The sequence below is a fragment of the Lutra lutra genome, chromosome 12 (assembly GCF_902655055.1).
Source record: "Lutra lutra chromosome 12, mLutLut1.2, whole genome shotgun sequence".
In the NCBI taxonomy this organism is placed as follows: Eukaryota; Metazoa; Chordata; class Mammalia; order Carnivora; family Mustelidae; genus Lutra; species Lutra lutra.
In genome coordinates, this window is record NC_062289.1 from 66961823 (window position 1) to 66982361 (window position 20539).

The window sequence follows — 20539 nt, forward strand, 5'->3', positions numbered from 1 at the left end:
GTCAATGGAGAACCAAGAGAAGCAGGCTTTGGTGTTCCGGGTGACTGAGGTGGTTAACAAAACAAGAACAAGTAAAGAGACATTGGGGAAGGGGGTCTATCTTGGTTCTGTTGTTTGTCTCTACGGCTCTGGAATATTCTTTGGCCTTGTAGGTGAGAGCGAAACTACGCCTCGCAAAACCAGGAGGACGTCTTCTGTAGACCCCTTTCCCCCGAGGCAGAAGAAGAATTGTGTTCACCGCTAAAGACGGTCAAGTTCAGGACACAGAGTGTTTGAGACGCAATGAGCAGAGAGGATGATTTCTGATTGAATAAAGGACACTTTATTGAGTGTTGACGGGGTGCGGGGAGAAGGGCTGGGATGACCCTGCGGGGCGGGAAGATCGTCCTGGAGGTCCTGTGGCTCCAGGCCCCGCTGGGTGGGGGAGGGTGTCGGGGACCTAAGAGCACTGTGAGGGGACCACCTTCTTCTCCACGGTTTTGCCCTCGTGCGTGACCAGGCAGCTGAAGCTGCTGTGAGTTTTCCACTTGTCAGGCGACAGGCTCAGGTAGCTGCTGGCCGCGTACTTGTTGTTGCTCTGTTTGGAGGGCTTGGTGGTCTCCACGCCCTGGGTGACGGGGCTGCCGTCTGCCTTCCAGGCCACCGTCACGCCGCTGGGGTAGAAGTCACTGATGAGGCACACCAGGGTGGCCTTGTTGGCGGCGAGTTCCTCAGAGGAGGGCGGGAAGAGTGTGACCGAGGGTGCCGATGGGGGCTGACCTGTGGGGATGGAGGGCAGCAGGTCAAGGTCAGAGGTTTCTTCTGCCGGCTCCTCCCTCTGTCCTGATGTACGGATGCGGCTGTGCCATGTCCCTGGCTTGGGCCTCAGGTGGCCCTTGCTGTCCCGGGGTCCGGTCAACCTGGGTTGGGTCACTCAGGTTCTGCTGGGAGACTCTGAGCGTCACGGCCTCTAGTTTCTGGGCCCCTCCATGGTCTCAGGCTCTCCCCGGGACACATTGCCTTGGAATTCACCCAGGCCACCGCCAGAACGGGCTCGACTGGCCCTGAGACCCCGGGAGCCCTCTGACTCTGTCTGTGCTTGGACCTCATTCTCGATGTGACCTCCCCCAGATTGCTTACCCGGGATTTCCTAGAGCTGGCCTGTCCCTGGTTGTAGGGCTCTGTTACCACGTGAGACGTAGGAGTCCTGGCCCTAGACCCCCTCACAGCTTCACATCAGCCTTGACTACCTCCAAAGTTATCCGCAAATGCCGGTACGGATGCTGAGTGGAGAAGGGCTGTGAGCCCCTGGTGCCCGACTGCAGAGAGTCCGCAGAGGCCCAGTTTTCATGCGAGCTGAGTTTTTAGTTCTGAGGCTGGGGCCGGGTCTGTTCTAGGGCTCTGCCTGCTCTGCGAAGTTGTGCTGGGGGATCCGTCTGTCCTAGACTTCCTGAGTGCCTGGCAGGCACTTTCCCTGTTACCCGTCCCTCTCGGTGTCCCCTGAGCCAAATATCCATCTGCTCAGGGTGCTTTCCAGCTGCGGTGGGCTGGGAAGGGATGGACCTCTGCTGCCTGAGTGTCCTGAGACCTGTCCTGTTCATGCGTCTGACTGTCCCCCTTGAGGTGGGTGTTCCCAACACCCTGGGCCCTCTTCTCCTCTGAATTCCAGGCTTGATCCTTGACCCCTTGTCCTTCATCCTCCTCCTTGTTCCAGACTAAGGATCTCCTCACTGTGTTCCAGGCAGTCCTCTGCCTGGGGGCACTCCAGAGACAATAGCCACAGCCTGAGCCGTCTCCAGCCTCCTTCTCTCATCCGGGGGCCCTGATGGTAGGCTGAACCTCCCTCTTCCTTGTCCACCACCCCCAATTCCCCCCAGACTCTTGAAGGCAATAGACCCTGAGTGGGGAGCCCAGTTTCCCTGAGCCCAGAGGAGAACTCTCCTTTCAGGAGGGAGCTGGACCCACATAGAGGCCCGGGTGGCGATTACTCAGGCTTTGGGGTCCGGTCCCCTACAGCTCTGAACAGACATCGGACAAGATGACACCAGTGGAGGCATGAGGCGCAGACAAAGGGGACAAAAGGTACAGACCCACAGACCTTGAGCCTCAGCCCTGTCCAGATTGAAAGGAGCGAAGCACACCCCAAAATTGTACCCAAGGTCCCAAAGAGGAGGGCAAGGGGGAGACTCACCGAGGACGGTCAGCTGGGTCCCGCCGCCGAACATAGCACACTGTGACACAGCCTCGAACACAAACCCTCTGTGAGCCGCTCCAGCCCTGCCCCAGGCCCACCTGCAGCTGCTCGGGAGGCCCAAAGTGCAGTGTCTTTGTCACGGGTGCTGGCCGGGCAGATGGGCGGGTGGTGGGGGGGGTGGCACCTGGGGATCTGGAATTTCATGTCATGGAGAGTTCAGAGTGCATCCATCCTCAGTCGTGGCGAGGAGTTGGGGAGAATGTCTGCCTGTGGCCTCAGAATTCCCAGCTAACTCCATCCTTAGGAGGGATCTGTGTGTCTGGGTGTCCTTGTGGGAAGGTGTGAGGAGGCCTGTTTCACACAGAGATGCTAGAGCTGGGACCCCTTGGCAGACTTGGGACTCCGGGTGGGGTCCTGGATACCACAACGTCGTCAGCATGGGAGGCCATGCGGGTTTGGGTCAGAAATGGAAAGTGGGTGGGAGGAGAAGCAGGTTCCCCTCAAGCACTCCGATCCCTTCAGCGGGCCCTGAGCTCCAGAATGGTGTCCTTGGCTGGTTCTTGAGGAAGGTATAGGGGATGGTTAGTGTGTAGTGCCCGACCTGAGCCCGGGGAGGGCAGACGTCACTCTGTAGAGATGTATGGGCTGAATGTCCACCTGAAAGCCCCGGGGGACCCGGTGGGTGGGGAGGCAGTGACTGCTTCCAGCCGTTCTCCTGGAGTTCCGCTGTGGGAGTCTTGCTGGCCAGGGGAACAGGGTGTCCCCAGCACTCAGGACACATAGTGTACCCTGGCAACGGACCTTCGGATGGTGAGGGGGCCCTGACGCCCACGGCCTTGGCCGGCACCCAGAGCTGGGATGTCAGCTACAGATGTCAGGCAGGGGACACACAGACCTAGCCTCCTTGTTTCTGTGAGTCGGTGGCACGCTGCGTCAGCACTGTGGCTCTCCTCCCTGATGTGCCTGGACCTCCCCGTGCAGACTGCCCTCCAGGAGCTCACCATGGGTCTTGTCTCCCGCCCTCCGTGGACTGGAACCTCCTGACACTGACTGGCGCTGGTGGGGACTGCGGGGACAGAGCGTTCTTTGCTCACGTTCTACCCAGCACTCGGAGTAGACCCTGTACTCTAGCTCTTCCCGATCCTTCCCGAGAGCTGCCCAGCATGGCAGCGTTTGGAAAGGGACCAGTGCCTTTGTGGTCACCGTGTGTGTGTTTGTTGTGCATGTGCGCGCTTTGTTGTCCTCGCTCAGCACCCACACTAGACTCCTAAGTTGATGAGTCAGTTGAGAGACCTCGTGGCAGCCCATTTCTAGAATCTGACCCTAGATTTTTAACACAGAGGCCCCAGGCAGGTCACCCCAGCAGGTCACCCCAACACCAGGGGCGGATGCCTGGGTTGGCTGGGCCTGGGAGGGTCCTAGAGAGCAGAGCTGGTATCTGTCTCCCAGAGAGAATGAATAAAAGTGGGAACCAAGGGACACCGTGGGTGGAGGAGCCACCAGTGGGAGTGAGAGTGGGAGTGACGTGTGTCCTGGCAGAGTGTTCTGCCCTGACTGTGATGGGGAGGGTCTGTGGTAGAGGGCACAAACCATGTCCCGGGGGAGTCAGGTGAGGGTGTCCCCTAAGGAATGGCAGGTGTTCTAGGATGTGATCGTGGGAAAGGTCCCCAGGGGAAAGGAACCCAGGGAAACCATGGCACGGAGAGGAGGGCCCTACAGGGAAAGGAGAGTGGACGTCTTATGATGGGTTCTAGTTCCAGATCCTGAGAGCCCGGGCTCGGGGAGACCCTCGAACATTATCCCCACAGAACGGAGAGCCAGTGTCAGCAAGGGCAGCAATGACTGACCGTGGCCAAGGTCCCCACAAAGAAGAGAAAGCAGAGAGCCATTGTGAGGGGTCGTCTTCTGTCTTGGTTCTTCTTCTATCTTGGTTCTCCTGTAGGTATTTTCTGTTTGGAATATTCTTTGGCCTTGTAGGTGAGAGCGAAACTACGCCTCGCAAAACCAGGAGGACGTCTTCTGTAGACCCCTTTCCCCCGAGGCAGAAGAAGAATTGTGTTCACCGCTAAAGACGGTCAAGTTCAGGACACAGAGTGTTTGAGACGCAATGAGCAGAGAGGATGATTTCTGATTGAATAAAGGACACTTTATTGAGTGTTGACGGGGTGCGGGGAGAAGGGCTGGGATGACCCTGCGGGGCGGGAAGATCGTCCTGGAGGTCCTGTGGCTCCAGGCCCCGCTGGGTGGGGGAGGGTGTCGGGGACCTAAGAGCACTGTGAGGGGACCACCTTCTTCTCCACGGTTTTGCCCTCGTGCGTGACCAGGCAGCTGAAGCTGCTGTGAGTTTTCCACTTGTCAGGCGACAGGCTCAGGTAGCTGCTGGCCGCGTACTTGTTGTTGCTCTGTTTGGAGGGCTTGGTGGTCTCCACGCCCTGGGTGACGGGGCTGCCGTCTGCCTTCCAGGCCACCGTCACGCCGCTGGGGTAGAAGTCACTGATGAGGCACACCAGGGTGGCCTTGTTGGCGGCGAGTTCCTCAGAGGAGGGCGGGAAGAGTGTGACCGAGGGTGCCGATGGGGGCTGACCTGTGTGGCATGGTGGGGGCAGTGGGTCATTGATTCCATTTCCATTTTCGGGAGACGCTGTTGTTAGTGTATCAGGTGGGTGTGGGTCTCTAGGCCCAGGGCATGGGCCCCTGTTTAGGGACCAACCTCTGTCTGAGCAAGTATTCTCAAGAGGGTGGCTTGAATCTTCCCCCAACTATTTCCCATCTCTCATGGGTAGCTGTCACACTGTACACCTGCCATCTCCTGACTTGAGAACCCTCTGGGCCCTGGCCTGTCACACAAATGTGTGACCCTCACTCTCTTGCCGTCTTCCTGTGACATTCTGTCTGTCTCCAGAGTGGATGACAAGAACTCCCTGTGGTCTCCTGTGATCTGGTATTTCTGCTCTGGAGGCCTCTGGATCTTTCCTCTGTGGCAATTATATTTACCCAAATGTATCTCTCTTGAAGTCTGTAATGAGCCCAGGACCCCATAAGATCACGGTCTGCCTGAAGGTTCTTGCGTGTCCCCTCTGCCTTGTCCCTTGGGTTTCTCCTGGCCAGTCGGTCAGTTCAGTAGCCATACCGTGCAACGGGATCTGGCTTTCATTTTGTAATTGGTCGTTTCCCATAAGAGCCAGGAGTCCGTCTTTTCCCCACACCCTGTTGTTCCATGACCCTGTTCCAGGCTTCCTGACTGGAGCACCTTGTCCTCCCTGCTCTCTCCTGTCTTGCAGTATTGTTTGGCTCTCTGCCCATATAGCGCTGGGTGGCAGCCTGGAGAGGCCGGCGGGAGCCACTCCACCCCTGCAACCATCCTTGGATCCTTGTCCCAGAGCCCTGGGGCCTTCTCAGAACCTCTAACCTGGGTGTCCCCAGCCTAGGACCTGAGGGTGCTGGGTCCCTCTAAAGGCACCAAATGGTCATCCCCCCAATGCTCCCTCTGCCCTCTTCCCTTTAGGATGGCGGACCCCAGAGCTCCCAGAGATAAGGGTGGAGCCACAGGGGCCAGAACAGAGCACACGTAGGACCCAGCACGACCCTGGCAGACAGAGGAGGAGTTTTTAGTCATCCCAACCATTGCCTGCCTCTCGGGTCAGAGCTAAGGGGCTGGTGATGACCCAGGAAATAAGCAGGAAAATCCATATGGGGAGAGGAGGAGGTCCGGGTCCCAGAGGCTGGGGTCCCAGGTGAAAGCATGACCAAGGCTGAGACCAGACGGAAAAGAAAAGCAAAAGAGGCAGAAAATCACCCAAACCTCTGGGAGAGCAGGGAAGGAAGGAGGGAGATGAGACTCACCTAGGACGGTCAGCTGGGTCCCTCCGCCGAACACATAACACTGTGACACAGGCTCATACAAAAACCCCTCCTGGGAGGCTGTGCCCCACCCACTAGCCCCCCACCTGCAGCTGTGGTGGAGGAAGTGGGGGCACTCCTCTAGGCTGGCGTCTGCTCAGCATGGAGGAGACACACGGCCCCCACCCCTAGCAGATGATAGCACCAGTGACCCCATGTGTTCTGCAGCAGGATCCTTGGAAACCATTCTTCCAAAGGGAGTTGATATCCGATCTGCTCTTGGTTTTACTATCTGCCAGGACGTAGAATAGTTTGTGGAAGGCCTGTGTGTCCTTTTGAGTTAGTTTCCATGGAAAGGAACAGGACATCCCCTCTCGGTATCGTCAAGCAATCCCAGTTCCTTAGTGACACCATGATGGGAGGGCCCTGTGTGTCCCCTCCTTCCCAAAACCTTCCTTTGCAGTTAAAAGCAGGTGGGTCTGGGTTCATGGGCCACTGGAAACTTCCTATGTCCATAACCATCACTCCAGAGGTCTCAGATTTATCTTCTTGGGAATGTCCTAGTTAGGACTGTGCTAAGTTAAGTCTTGGTTGGTTCTGTAGAGCATGCCAACCCGTGTCCTGATGACCTCGGGAGCAGCTGCAGCCAATCCCTTATCTGGTCTCATGTTGGGAATGGTCTGGTGTGTGACTTCTGCTCTGTTCCTTTCAAAGAGTCTTCATTCCCCACTCCCACTAACCAAGAATGGCATGAGTGACTGATTTCACGCCCAGGGTGGGTAGGCGTAGATGAGCTAGAGTATATCCTCAATCAGGAAGCAGGAGCTTAGAGGTGTCCTGGGGTCATGTGTGTCTACCCTGGAGCCACCCAAAGAGGCTCCCACGGGATTAATGTCCCATATGTGCAGCCACATTTCCATCATGCATAGAGGACAACCCTGGTATGGTCCCCCAAAGTGATCCATAAGATCTCAGAGTTTACCAGTTCACCACATAGTGATGATTCAACAGGGGAAGATGGAGAGAACATACCATCCTTCTATAAATGGAGAACAATAGGGGACAGTTTACATTTCTTCTTTTTTCCTAGATATCAGAGGCACCATGGGTAGAATAAAGAGGAGTCTTTAGGACTAGGAGCTACCCAGCTAGGGTCTGTAGCTGGGTAGCTGTCAGCTGTCACACTGTACACCTGCATTTCCCTCATGGGCACGTGCTGCCCTTTCCTCACAGGAGAAGGAGGACAGAAAGGACATACTGCCATGAGGCACCCTTCCCATCAAATGGATGGAGTCAGTGAACCTGCAGGTAGTTAATGCTACCTAAAAAGGTCCACTTGACCCGGGCCCTTTGATGCAATGTAGCCAACCATTCTGGGTGGTGGTTTTGCCAAGTCCAAGCTGGACTCCTGAAGCGCCTGATGCCAGAGGCCCTTTGCAGGTACCGGAAGCAGATTGAATGTTTCAGAGATGCCGTGGCTTCATATCCACATGGGAGATTCCCAGAATCGGCATCTTTGCCGTCATCGCCATTATCTTTTTCGGGAAAGTAGAGTGATTTGGGACATTCTTACTGACCCAAGGGACCCGAAGACTCATCCACCAAGCACAGTGACAAACCTTATTCTATAGTCATAAAAGGAAATCTCATCAAATAAGAACAGGACCTGAAATGTAACTCCTTGAATTCTGTTAGGGCAATTGTGATAACTCTGATGAGAAAGAGTTTTGGATTAAATGGATTATTCATAGTGTTTGTGTAGGTTTGATAATAATACTTTTGTTTCTGTTAGGACCTTATCTGTTGCTACACAGATAAAATATTTATCTATAGAAGATATGATATCTGGAGCTTGCTTCAAAATATCTCATAACAGAGCAATTATTCTGTCATTGGGTCAGCATCATCAGGGAATTGATAAACTGAAACCTGGAGTTTATGAATGTGGAGGTATTCTTATTCCTCCGTCTTTGTATTTTGGTGTTTTACTCTTCCTTAATGTAAACTTACAGGAAGTGAGGGGTCCTACCGGAGGCAGGGAGATTCCGGGCTTCTGCCTGCAGGGTCATGGAAATGAGGGAGACCTGGGTGGCCTTCTCCCTCATTTGGGCCTCAGTAGTCAGATCCATGAAATGAGGCCAGCAGGTGCTGTGTGATTCCAGGACCCTCTACTCTTCCTTCTACCTCTTAGGATTCTCTAGGGTGGGAGTGGCTGGGATGAAACCTTAATAAGGGGTCCCTGTGCTCTGTCCCTTTGTGGTCCTTAAACTCCCTGGCTTTGTAGGCTCTGTCCTTGGCCTGACTCAGCTCCCTAGCCATTCTGGTGAAGGCTCCTCCTTGTTCCTCATAAGCTCCAGACATAGACAGGGGGGACTACCTGGCCTGCTTCAGGGCCCTGGGAGTGTATGTCTGACACCCGGCTGCATGTGCAGTCAGGATTGAGCCCCAGTGAGTCAAAGTCCAGTGGGCCCATGCATAGGAGGGCGGAGGGCCCTAATGCTTGGGGAAGCTTGACCTTGATGTTGTCCTCAAGCCACACTCACCCTCCTGACCTATCTGCCCCAGTCTAACTACACTCCTTGAATGGAATTGACGCTCTGTCCTAGGGACAATCATTGGATGCCCACTTGCTGGCCTTTCTCACTGACCCAGTTCTCCAAATCTCCACCACATGCAGGCCAACATCATCAGCTTCATTCATAACCTACCCAGAGAGTAGAGCTCTCCCTGGCCTCACCGATTGAGGTCCCAGCCCCCTGCTCTGGTCACTTTGATCCTGAACCTGACCCAGGTCCATCAGAACACAAACTGGGCTCCCTTGTGCTTCAGCCTGACTCTTAGATCTCAGCACTAGTGAAGGTGACACTGCTGTCTTGAAGAGTGTTCCCGGGCTCCCTGAGTTGGTTGGGAGAGTCAACTAGGTTGGGGAGTGTTAGGCTACAAGATGTTAAACTGTTTGCTGTAGAACTTGCTATGGTCTTCACATAGCTGACAGGCATTGTTGAAGTTTGAGAAATGTATTTCTAAGATGCACTGTTCAAAGCTTTCCTGGCTCCCTGCTAATGGGCCAAACATGGACTGCTCATTGGGTGGTAATCGCTCTCCCTCTGGGTCATTTGTATGGGAACAGGGAAGTTCCCTCCTGCTCTGAAAAGCCATTGTTTTGGCTCAAGGATCACCTTCCTTCTTATTGTTGTCTGTGCCCACTGCTGGCTCCTGGAACCCTCCCTGTTTCTCCCTGATACCCCGTAGGCCCCCTGGTCCATCTCACTCAGCTTTTTGCACTTTACAGGTGACAAGGATCGCATGGTGGCCCTCCCAGATCCACAGGACTATTTCCTGCTATGTGTCACTGACTGGGACAAAGAGAGCTCAGAGGGGGTCCTTGCAGAGTTAGTTGAGTAGACGATGAGCGGATAATATCGCATGTTCCATAACTGTCCCTTCTCTTAATTACCAAAACTTTAACCTAGGCACAACCAGAAGAAAATACACATCAGAAATATCAGATGATAAATGATGAGATCTTTATTGAGCAAATAATAAACAGGGATGGCATTGTGAGCAGCCTGCTCTGAGCAGAACCTGGGTGGGGACTCAGGGGGACATGGTGAGCTGGGAAAGGGGTATCTGGGAGAGGAAGGCCCCCATCCCTGAAAGTCTCAGGGCTCTGAGCACTGTGAGGGGACCAGCTTCTTCTCCACGGTTTTGCCCTCGTGCGTGACCAGGCAGCTGAAGCTGCTGTGAGTTTTCCACTTGTCAGGCGACAGGCTCAGGTAGCTGCTGGCCGCGTACTTGTTGTTGCTCTGTTTGGAGGGCTTGGTGGTCTCCACGCCCTGGGTGACGGGGCTGCCGTCTGCCTTCCAGGCCACCGTCACGCCGCTGGGGTAGAAGTCACTGATGAGGCACACCAGGGTGGCCTTGTTGGCGGCGAGTTCCTCAGAGGAGGGCGGGAAGAGTGTGACTGAGGGTGCCGACGGGGGCTGACCTGTGGGGATGGAGGGCAGCAGGTCAAGGTCAGAGGTTTCTTCTGCCGGCTCCTCCCTCTGTCCTGATGTACGGATGCGGCTGTGCCATGTCCCTGGCTTGGGCCTCAGGTGGCCCTTGCTGTCCCGGGGTCCGGTCAACCTGGGTTGGGTCACTCAGGTTCTGCTGGGAGACTCTGAGCGTCACGGCCTCTAGTTTCTGGGCCCCTCCATGGTCTCAGGCTCTCCCCGGGACACATTGCCTTGGAATTCACCCAGGCCACCGCCAGAACGGGCTCGACTGGCCCTGAGACCCCGGGAGCCCTCTGACTCTGTCTGTGCTTGGACCTCATTCTCGATGTGACCTCCCCCAGATTGCTTACCCGGGATTTCCTAGAGCTGGCCTGTCCCTGGTTGTAGGGCTCTGTTACCACGTGAGACGTAGGAGTCCTGGCCCTAGACCCCCTCACAGCTTCACATCAGCCTTGACTACCTCCAAAGTTATCCGCAAATGCCGGTACGGATGCTGAGTGGAGAAGGGCTGTGAGCCCCTGGTGCCCGACTGCAGAGAGTCCGCAGAGGCCCAGTTTTCATGCGAGCTGAGTTTTTAGTTCTGAGGCTGGGGCCGGGTCTGTTCTAGGGCTCTGCCTGCTCTGCGAAGTTGTGCTGGGGGATCCGTCTGTCCTAGACTTCCTGAGTGCCTGGCAGGCACTTTCCCTGTTACCCGTCCCTCTCGGTGTCCCCTGAGCCAAATATCCATCTGCTCAGGGTGCTTTCCAGCTGCGGTGGGCTGGGAAGGGATGGACCTCTGCTGCCTGAGTGTCCTGAGACCTGTCCTGTTCATGCGTCTGACTGTCCCCCTGGAGGTGGGTGTTCCCAACACCCTGGGCCCCCTTCTCCTCTGAATTCCAGGCTTGATCCTTGACCCCTTGTCCTTCATCCCCTTCCTTGTTCCAGGGTCACCAGACTAAGGATCTCCTCACTGTGTTCCAGGCAGTCCTCTGCCTGGGGACACTCCAGAGAAAATAGCCACAGCCTGAGCCGTCTCCAGCCTCCTTCTCTCATCCGGGGGCCCTGATGGTAGGCTGAACCTCCCTCTTCCTTGTCCACCACCCCCAATTCCCCTCAGACTCTTGAAGGCAATAGACCCTGAGTGGGGAGCCCAGTTTCCCTGAGCCCAGTGGAGAACTCTCCTTTCAGGAGGGAGCTGAACCGACATAGAGGCCCGGGTGGAGATTACTCAGGGTTTGGGGTCCGGTCCCCTACAGCTCTGAACAGACATCGGACAAGATGACACCAGTGGAGGCATGAGGCGCAGACAAAGGGGACAAAAGGTACAGACCCACAGACCTTGAGCCTCAGCCCTGTCCAGATTGAAAGGAGCGAAGCACACCCCAAAATTGTACCCAAGGTCCCAAAGAGGAGGGCAAGGGGGAGACTCACCGAGGACGGTCAGCTGGGTCCCGCCGCCGAACATAGCACACTGTGACACAGCCTCGAACACAAACCCTCTGTGAGCCGCTCCAGCCCTGCCCCAGGCCCACCTGCAGCTGCTCGGGAGGCCCAAAGTGCAGTGTCTTTGTCACGGGTGCTGGCCGGGCAGATGGGCGGGTGGTGGGGGGGGGTGGCACCTGGGGATCTGGAATTTCATGTCCATGGAGAGTTCAGAGTGCATCCATCCTCAGTCGTGGCGAGGAGTTGGGGAGAATGTCTGCCTGTGGCCTCAGAATTCCCAGCTAACTCCATCCTTAGGAGGGATCTGTGTGTCTGGGTGTCCTTGTGGGAAGGTGTGAGGAGGCCTGTTTCACACAGAGATGCTAGAGCTGGGACCCCTTGGCAGACTTGGGACTCCGGGTGGGGTCCTGGATACCACAACGTCGTCAGCACGGGAGGCCATGCGGGTTTGGGTCAGAAATGGAAAGTGGGTGGGAGGAGAAGCAGGTTCCCCTCAAGCACTCCGATCCCTTCAGCGGGCCCTGAGCTCCAGAATGGTGTCCTTGGCTGGTTCTTGAGGAAGGTATAGGGGATGGTTAGTGTGTAGTGCCCGACCTGAGCCCGGGGAGGGCAGACGTCACTCTGTAGAGATGTATGGGCTGAATGTCCACCTGAAAGCCCCGGGGGACCCGGTGGGTGGGGAGGCAGTGACTGCTTCCAGCCGTTCTCCTGGAGTTCCGCTGTGGGAGTCTTGCTGGCCAGGGGAACAGGGTGTCCCCAGCACTCAGGACACATAGTGTACCCTGGCAACGGACCTTCGGATGGTGAGGGGGCCCTGACGCCCACGGCCTTGGCCGGCACCCAGAGCTGGGATGTCAGCTACAGATGTCAGGCAGGGGACACACAGACCTAGCCTCCTTGTTTCTGTGAGTCGGTGGCACGCTGCGTCAGCACTGTGGCTCTCCTCCCTGATGTGCCTGGACCTCCCCGTGCAGACTGCCCTCCAGGAGCTCACCATGGGTCTTGTCTCACGCCCTCCGTGGACTGGAACCTCCTGACACTGACTGGCGCTGGTGGGGACTGCGGGGACAGAGCGTTCTTTGCTCACGTTCTACCCGGCACTCGGAGTAGACCCTGTACTCTAGCTCTTCCCGATCCTTCCCGAGAGCTGCCCAGCATGGCAGCGTTTGGAAAGGGACCAGTGCCTTTGTGGTCACCGTGTGTGTGTTTGTGTTCGTTGTGCATGTGCGCGCTTTGTTGTCCTCGCTCAGCACCCACACTAGACTCCTAAGTCGATGAGTCAGTTGAGAGACCTTGTGGCAGCCCATTTCTAGAATCTGACCCTAGGTTTTTAACACAGAGGCCCCAGGCAGGTCACCCCAGCCACCAGGGGCGGATGCCTGGGTTGGCTGGGCCTGGGAGGGTCCTAGAGAGCATAGCTGGTGTCTGTCTCCCAGAGAGAATGAATACAAGCGGGAACCAAGGGACACCGTGGGAGGAGGAGCCACCAGTGGGAGTGGGAGTGAGAGTGGGAGTGACGTGTGTCCTGGCAGAGTGTTCTGCCCTGACTGTGATGGGGAGGGTCTGTGGTAGAGGGCACAAACCATGTCCCGGGGGAGTCAGGTGAGGGTGTCCCCTAAGGAATGGCAGGTGTTCTAGGATGTGATCGTGGGAAAGGTCCCCAGGGGAAAGGAACCCAGGGAAACCATGGCACGGAGAGGAGGGCCCTACAGGGAAAGGAGAGTGGACGTCTTATGATGGGTTCTAGTTCCAGATCCTGAGAGCCCGGGCTCGGGGAGACCCTCGAACATTATCCCCACAGAACGGAGAGCCAGTGTCAGCAAGGGCAGCAATGACTGACCGTGGCCAAGGTCCCCACAAAGAAGAGAAAGCAGAGAGCCATTGTGAGGGGTCGTCTTCTGTCTTGGTTCTTCTTCTATCTTGGTTCTCCTGTAGGTATTTTCTGTTTGGAATATTCTTTGGCCTTGTAGGTGAGAGCGAAACTACGCCTCGCAAAACCAGGAGGACGTCTTCTGTAGACCCCTTTCCCCCGAGGCAGAAGAAGAATTGTGTTCACCGCTAAAGACGGTCAAGTTCAGGACACAGAGTGTTTGAGACGCAATGAGCAGAGAGGATGATTTCTGATTGAATAAAGGACACTTTATTGAGTGTTGACGGGGTGCGGGGAGAAGGGCTGGGATGACCCTGCGGGGCGGGAAGATCGTCCTGGAGGTCCTGTGGCTCCAGGCCCCGCTGGGTGGGGGAGGGTGTCGGGGACCTAAGAGCACTGTGAGGGGACCACCTTCTTCTCCACGGTTTTGCCCTCGTGCGTGACCAGGCAGCTGAAGCTGCTGTGAGTTTTCCACTTGTCAGGCGACAGGCTCAGGTAGCTGCTGGCCGCGTACTTGTTGTTGCTCTGTTTGGAGGGCTTGGTGGTCTCCACGCCCTGGGTGACGGGGCTGCCGTCTGCCTTCCAGGCCACCGTCACGCCGCTGGGGTAGAAGTCACTGATGAGGCACACCAGGGTGGCCTTGTTGGCGGCGAGTTCCTCAGAGGAGGGCGGGAAGAGTGTGACCGAGGGTGCCGATGGGGGCTGACCTGTGGGGATGGAGGGCAGCAGGTCAAGGTCAGAGGTTTCTTCTGCCGGCTCCTCCCTCTGTCCTGATGTACGGATGCGGCTGTGCCATGTCCCTGGCTTGGGCCTCAGGTGGCCCTTGCTGTCCCGGGGTCCGGTCAACCTGGGTTGGGTCACTCAGGTTCTGCTGGGAGACTCTGAGCGTCACGGCCTCTAGTTTCTGGGCCCCTCCATGGTCTCAGGCTCTCCCCGGGACACATTGCCTTGGAATTCACCCAGGCCACCGCCAGAACGGGCTCGACTGGCCCTGAGACCCCGGGAGCCCTCTGACTCTGTCTGTGCTTGGACCTCATTCTCGATGTGACCTCCCCCAGATTGCTTACCCGGGATTTCCTAGAGCTGGCCTGTCCCTGGTTGTAGGGCTCTGTTACCACGTGAGACGTAGGAGTCCTGGCCCTAGACCCCCTCACAGCTTCACATCAGCCTTGACTACCTCCAAAGTTATCCGCAAATGCCGGTACGGATGCTGAGTGGAGAAGGGCTGTGAGCCCCTGGTGCCCGACTGCAGAGAGTCCGCAGAGGCCCAGTTTTCATGCGAGCTGAGTTTTTAGTTCTGAGGCTGGGGCCGGGTCTGTTCTAGGGCTCTGCCTGCTCTGCGAAGTTGTGCTGGGGGATCCGTCTGTCCTAGACTTCCTGAGTGCCTGGCAGGCACTTTCCCTGTTACCCGTCCCTCTCGGTGTCCCCTGAGCCAAATATCCATCTGCTCAGGGTGCTTTCCAGCTGCGGTGGGCTGGGAAGGGATGGACCTCTGCTGCCTGAGTGTCCTGAGACCTGTCCTGTTCATGCGTCTGACTGTCCCCCTTGAGGTGGGTGTTCCCAACACCCTGGGCCCTCTTCTCCTCTGAATTCCAGGCTTGATCCTTGACCCCTTGTCCTTCATCCTCCTCCTTGTTCCAGACTAAGGATCTCCTCACTGTGTTCCAGGCAGTCCTCTGCCTGGGGGCACTCCAGAGACAATAGCCACAGCCTGAGCCGTCTCCAGCCTCCTTCTCTCATCCGGGGGCCCTGATGGTAGGCTGAACCTCCCTCTTCCTTGTCCACCACCCCCAATTCCCCCCAGACTCTTGAAGGCAATAGACCCTGAGTGGGGAGCCCAGTTTCCCTGAGCCCAGAGGAGAACTCTCCTTTCAGGAGGGAGCTGGACCCACATAGAGGCCCGGGTGGCGATTACTCAGGCTTTGGGGTCCGGTCCCCTACAGCTCTGAACAGACATCGGACAAGATGACACCAGTGGAGGCATGAGGCGCAGACAAAGGGGACAAAAGGTACAGACCCACAGACCTTGAGCCTCAGCCCTGTCCAGATTGAAAGGAGCGAAGCACACCCCAAAATTGCACCCAAGGTCCCAAAGAGGAGGGCAAGGGGGAGACTCACCGAGGACGGTCAGCTGGGTCCCGCCGCCGAAAGCAATACACTGTGACACAGCCTCGAACACAAACCCTCTGTGAGCCGCTCCAGCCCTGCCCCAGGCCCACCTGCAGCTGCTCGGGAGGGCCAAAGTGCGGTGTCTTTGTCACGGGTGCTGGCCGGGCAGATGGGCGGGTGGTGGGTGGGGGGGTGGCACCTGGGGATCTGGAATTTCATGTCCATGGAGAGTTCAGAGTGCATCCATCCTCAGTCGTGGCGAGGAGTTGGGGAGAATGTCTGCCTGTGGCCTCGGAATTCCCAGCTAACTCCATCCTTAGGAAGGATCTGTGTGTCTGGGTGTCCTTGTGGGAAGGTGTGAGGAGGCCTGTTTCACACAGAGATGCTAGAGCTGGGACCCCTTGGCAGACTTGGGACTCCGGGTGGGGTCCTGGATACCACAACGTCGTCAGCACGGGAGGCCATGCGGGTTTGGGGTCAGAAATGGAAAGTGGGTGGGAGGAGAAGCAGGTTCCCCTCAAGCACTCCGATCCCTTCAGCGGGCCCTGAGCTCCAGAATGGTGTCCTTGGCTGGTTCTTGAGGAAGGTATAGGGGATGGTTAGTGTGTAGTGCCCGACCTGAGCCCGGGGAGGGCAGACGTCACTCTGTAGAGATGTATGGGCTGAATGTCCACCTGAAAGCCCCGGGGGACCCGGTGGGTGGGGAGGCAGTGACTGCTTCCAGCCGTTCTCCTGGAGTTCCGCTGTGGGAGTCTTGCTGGCCAGGGGAACAGGGTGTCCCCAGCACTCAGGACACATAGTGTACCCTGGCAACGGACCTTCGGATGGTGAGGGGGCCCTGACGCCCACGGCCTTGGCCGGCACCCAGAGCTGGGATGTCAGCTACAGATGTCAGGCAGGGGACACACAGACCTAGCCTCCTTGTTTCTGTGAGTCGGTGGCACGCTGCGTCAGCACTGTGGCTCTCCTCCCTGATGTGCCTGGACCTCCCCGTGCAGACTGCCCTCCAGGAGCTCACCATGGGTCTTGTCTCACGCCCTCCGTGGACTGGAACCTCCTGACACTGACTGGCGCTGGTGGGGACTGCGGGGACAGAGCGTTCTTTGCTCACGTTCTACCCGGCACTCGGAGTAGACCCTGTACTCTAGCTCTTCCCGATCCTTCCCGAGAGCTGCCCAGCATGGCAGCGTTTGGAAAGGGACCAGTGCCTTTGTGGTCACCGTGTGTGTGTTTGTTGTGCATGTGCGCGCTTTGTTGTCCTCGCTCAGCACCCACACTAGACTCCTAAGTTGATGAGTCAGTTGAGAGACCTCGTGGCAGCCCATTTCTAGAATCTGACCCTAGATTTTTAACACAGAGGCCCCAGGCAGGTCACCCCAGCAGGTCACCCCAACACCAGGGGCGGATGCCTGGGTTGGCTGGGCCTGGGAGGGTCCTAGAGAGCAGAGCTGGTGTCTGTCTCCCAGAGAGAATGAATAAAAGTGGGAACCAAGGGACACCGTGGGTGGAGGAGCCACCAGTGGGAGTGAGTGAGAGTGGGAGTGACGTGTGTCCTGGCAGAGTGTTCTGCCCTGACTGTGATGGGGAGGGTCTGTGGTAGAGGGCACAAACCATGTCCCGGGGGAGTCAGGTGAGGGTGTCCCCTAAGGAATGGCAGGTGTTCTAGGATGTGATCGTGGGAAAGGTCCCCAGGGGAAAGGAACCCAGGGAAACCATGGCACGGAGAGGAGGGCCCTACAGGGAAAGGAGAGTGGACGTCTTATGATGGGTTCTAGTTCCAGATCCTGAGAGCCCGGGCTCGGGGAGACCCTCGAACATTATCCCCACAGAACGGAGAGCCAGTGTCAGCAAGGGCAGCAATGACTGACCGTGGCCAAGGTCCCCACAAAGAAGAGAAAGCAGAGAGCCATTGTGAGGGGTCGTCTTCTGTCTTGGTTCTTCTTCTATCTTGGTTCTCCTGTAGGTATTTTCTGTTTGGAATATTCTTTGGCCTTGTAGGTGAGAGCGAAACTACGCCTCGCAAAACCAGGAGGACGTCTTCTGTAGACCCCTTTCCCCCGAGGCAGAAGAAGAATTGTGTTCACCGCTAAAGACGGTCAAGTTCAGGACACAGAGTGTTTGAGACGCAATGAGCAGAGAGGATGATTTCTGATTGAATAAAGGACACTTTATTGAGTGTTGACGGGGTGCGGGGAGAAGGGCTGGGATGACCCTGCGGGGCGGGAAGATCGTCCTGGAGGTCCTGTGGCTCCAGGCCCCGCTGGGTGGGGGAGGGTGTCGGGGACCTAAGAGCACTGTGAGGGGACCACCTTCTTCTCCACGGTTTTGCCCTCGTGCGTGACCAGGCAGCTGAAGCTGCTGTGAGTTTTCCACTTGTCAGGCGACAGGCTCAGGTAGCTGCTGGCCGCGTACTTGTTGTTGCTCTGTTTGGAGGGCTTGGTGGTCTCCACGCCCTGGGTGACGGGGCTGCCGTCTGCCTTCCAGGCCACCGTCACGCCGCTGGGGTAGAAGTCACTGATGAGGCACACCAGGGTGGCCTTGTTGGCGGCGAGTTCCTCAGAGGAGGGCGGGAAGAGTGTGACCGAGGGTGCCGATGGGGGCTGACCTGTGGGGCATGGTGGGGGCAGTGGGTCATTGATTCCATTTCCATTTTCGGGAGACGCTGTTGTTAGTGTATCAGGTGGGTGTGGGTCTCTAGGCCCAGGGCATGGGCCCCTGTTTAGGGACCAACCTCTGTCTGAGCAAGTATTCTCAAGAGGGTGGCTTGAATCTTCCCCCAACTATTTCCCATCTCTCATGGGTAGCTGTCACACTGTACACCTGCCATCTCCTGACTTGAGAACCCTCTGGGCCCTGGCCTGTCACACAAATGTGTGACCCTCACTCTCTTGCCGTCTTCCTGTGACATTCTGTCTGTCTCCAGAGTGGATGACAAGAACTCCCTGTGGTCTCCTGTGATCTGGTATTTCTGCTCTGGAGGCCTCTGGATCTTTCCTCTGTGGCAATTATATTTACCCAAATGTATCTCTCTTGAAGTCTGTAATGAGCCCAGGACCCCATAAGATCACGGTCTGCCTGAAGGTTCTTGCGTGTCCCCTCTGCCTTGTCCCTTGGGTTTCTCCTGGCCAGTCGGTCAGTTCAGTAGCCATACCGTGCAACGGGATCTGGCTTTCATTTTGTAATTGGTCGTTTCCCATAAGAGCCAGGAGTCCGTCTTTTCCCCACACCCTGTTGTTCCATGACCCTGTTCCAGGCTTCCTGACTGGAGCACCTTGTCCTCCCTGCTCTCTCCTGTCTTGCAGTATTGTTTGGCTCTCTGCCCATATAGCGCTGGGTGGCAGCCTGGAGAGGCCGGCGGGAGCCACTCCACCCCTGCAACCATCCTTGGATCCTTGTCCCAGAGCCCTGGGGCCTTCTCAGAACCTCTAACCTGGGTGTCCCCAGCCTAGGACCTGAGGGTGCTGGGTCCCTCTAAAGGCACCAAATGGTCATCCCCCCAATGCTCCCTCTGCCCTCTTCCCTTTAGGATGGCGGACCCCAGAGCTCCCAGAGATAAGGGTGGAGCCACAGGGGCCAGAACAGAGCACACGTAGGACCCAGCACGACCCTGGCAGACAGAGGAGGAGTTTTTAGTCATCCCAACCATTGCCTGCCTCTCGGGTCAGAGCTAAGGGGCTGGTGATGACCCAGGAAATAAGCAGGAAAATCCATATGGGGAGAGGAGGAGGTCCGGGTCCCAGAGGCTGGGGTCCCAGGTGAAAGCATGACCAAGGCTGAGACCAGACGGAAAAGAAAAGCAAAAGAGGCAGAAAATCACCCAAACCTCTGGGAGAGCAGGGAAGGAAGGAGGGAGATGAGACTCACCTAGGACGGTCAGCTGGGTCCCTCCGCCGAACACATAACACTGTGACACAGGCTCATACAAAAACCCCTCCTGGGAGGCTGTGCCCCACCCACTAGCCCCCCACCTGCAGCTGTGGTGGAGGAAGTGGGGGCACTCCTCTAGGCTGGCGTCTGCTCAGCATGGAGGAGACACACGGCCTCCACCCCTAGCAGATGATAGCACCAGTGACCCCATGTGTTCTGCAGCAGGATCCTTGGAAACCATTCTTCCAAAGGGAGTTGATATCCGATCTGCTCTTGGTTTTACTATCTGCCAGGACGTAGAATAGTTTGTGGAAGGCCTGTGTGTCCTTTTGAGTTAGGTTCCATGGAGATGAATAGGACATCCCCTCTCAGCATGTTCAAACAACCCCAATTCTTGGTGGCACCATGACTTGAGGGCATTGGGTGTACCCTGCCTCTGAAACCTTCCTTTGCAATTAAAAGAAGGTGGGTATGTGTTCATGGGCCACTGGAAACTTCCTATGTCCATAACCATCACTCCAGAGGTCTCAGATTTATCTTCTTGGGAATGTCCTAGTGAGGAACTGTCCTAAGTTAAGTCTTGGTTGGTCCTGTAGAGCATTCCAGCCTGTGTCCAGGTGACCTCGGGAGCAGCCCCAGCCAATCGCTTATCTGGTCTCATGTTGGGAATGGTCTGGTGTGTGACTTCTGCTCTGTTCCTTTCAAAGAGTAGTCAATCCCCACTCCTAATAACTGGAACTCGCGTGAGTGACTGATTTCACGCCCCAGGTGGGTAGGCACAGATGAGCTAGGGTATATCCTCAATCAGCAAGTAGGAGCTTAGTGATTTCCTGGGGTCATGTGTGTGTACCTAGGAGTCTTCCGAAGAGGCTCTCACTGGACCGATGTCCATATGAAGCCACATTTCCATCATGCACAGAGGATGACCTTTGTGTGAACCCCAAAACTGATCCATAAGATCTAAGAGTTTACCAGGTTATCACGCCGTGATAAATCAGTAGGGGAAGATGGAGGGAACTGACCGTCCTTCTATAAAGTGGGGAACAATAGGGAACTATTTACATTTCTTCTTTTCCCTAGATATCAAGGTGTCATTAGGAGTATAAAGAGGAGATCAAGGCAGTCCCTTCATGGGCATGTGCTGCCCTGTCCTCATAGGAGAGGGATGACAGAGAGGAAATACTGCCATCATGCACCCTTCCCATCAGATGGAGGAGTCACTGAACCTTCAGGTAGTTAATGCTACCTAGAAAGGTCCAC

The 20539-nt window shown here is 56.5% G+C and overlaps 2 protein-coding genes and 2 gene segments (V, D, J or C); all 4 read right to left on the minus strand.

The window, feature by feature from the left end:
- Window positions 1-299: 299 nt before the first annotated feature.
- Window positions 300-2309, minus strand: LOC125081767 (immunoglobulin lambda constant 7-like; the record flags this gene model as incomplete). The annotated part of the segment is given in 2 exon segments: window positions 300-759; window positions 2171-2309. Coding segments are annotated over 2 exon segments (459 nt in total), but the record flags the coding sequence as incomplete, so codon positions are not given.
- Window positions 2310-4297: 1988 nt separating this feature from the next.
- The window catches only part of LOC125082616 (immunoglobulin lambda-1 light chain-like), a 306686-nt gene continuing 290444 nt past the window's right edge, over window positions 4298-20539 (minus strand). Inside the window, exons 3-4 of the mRNA XM_047698426.1 lie at window positions 11422-11459; window positions 4298-4757 (exon numbers count right to left, since the gene is read on the minus strand). Coding sequence (XP_047554382.1) covers window positions 4438-4757; window positions 11422-11459 — 358 coding nt within the window. The 3' untranslated portion in view covers window positions 4298-4437. The remainder of the gene's footprint in view (window positions 4758-11421; window positions 11460-20539) is intronic.
- The window catches only part of LOC125082615 (immunoglobulin lambda-1 light chain-like), a 173309-nt gene continuing 166320 nt past the window's right edge, over window positions 13551-20539 (minus strand). For 5 of the 8 annotated variants that reach the window (XM_047698420.1, XM_047698423.1, XM_047698421.1 and 2 more), the window contains 2 exons: window positions 15422-15452; window positions 13551-14010 (listed from right to left, as the gene is read on the minus strand). In XM_047698420.1, coding sequence (XP_047554376.1) covers window positions 13691-14010; window positions 15422-15452 — 351 coding nt within the window. In that variant the 3' untranslated portion in view covers window positions 13551-13690. Of the gene's footprint in view, window positions 14011-15421; window positions 15462-20539 lie in introns of all 8 variants that reach the window. The other 3 variants (XM_047698417.1, XM_047698425.1, XM_047698419.1) reach the window with 1 other exon arrangement.
- The window catches only part of LOC125082613 (immunoglobulin lambda-1 light chain-like), a 301131-nt gene continuing 298149 nt past the window's right edge, over window positions 17558-20539 (minus strand). Inside the window, 2 exon segments of the V gene segment in view lie at window positions 17558-18017; window positions 19277-19314. Coding sequence covers window positions 17698-18017; window positions 19277-19314 — 358 coding nt within the window.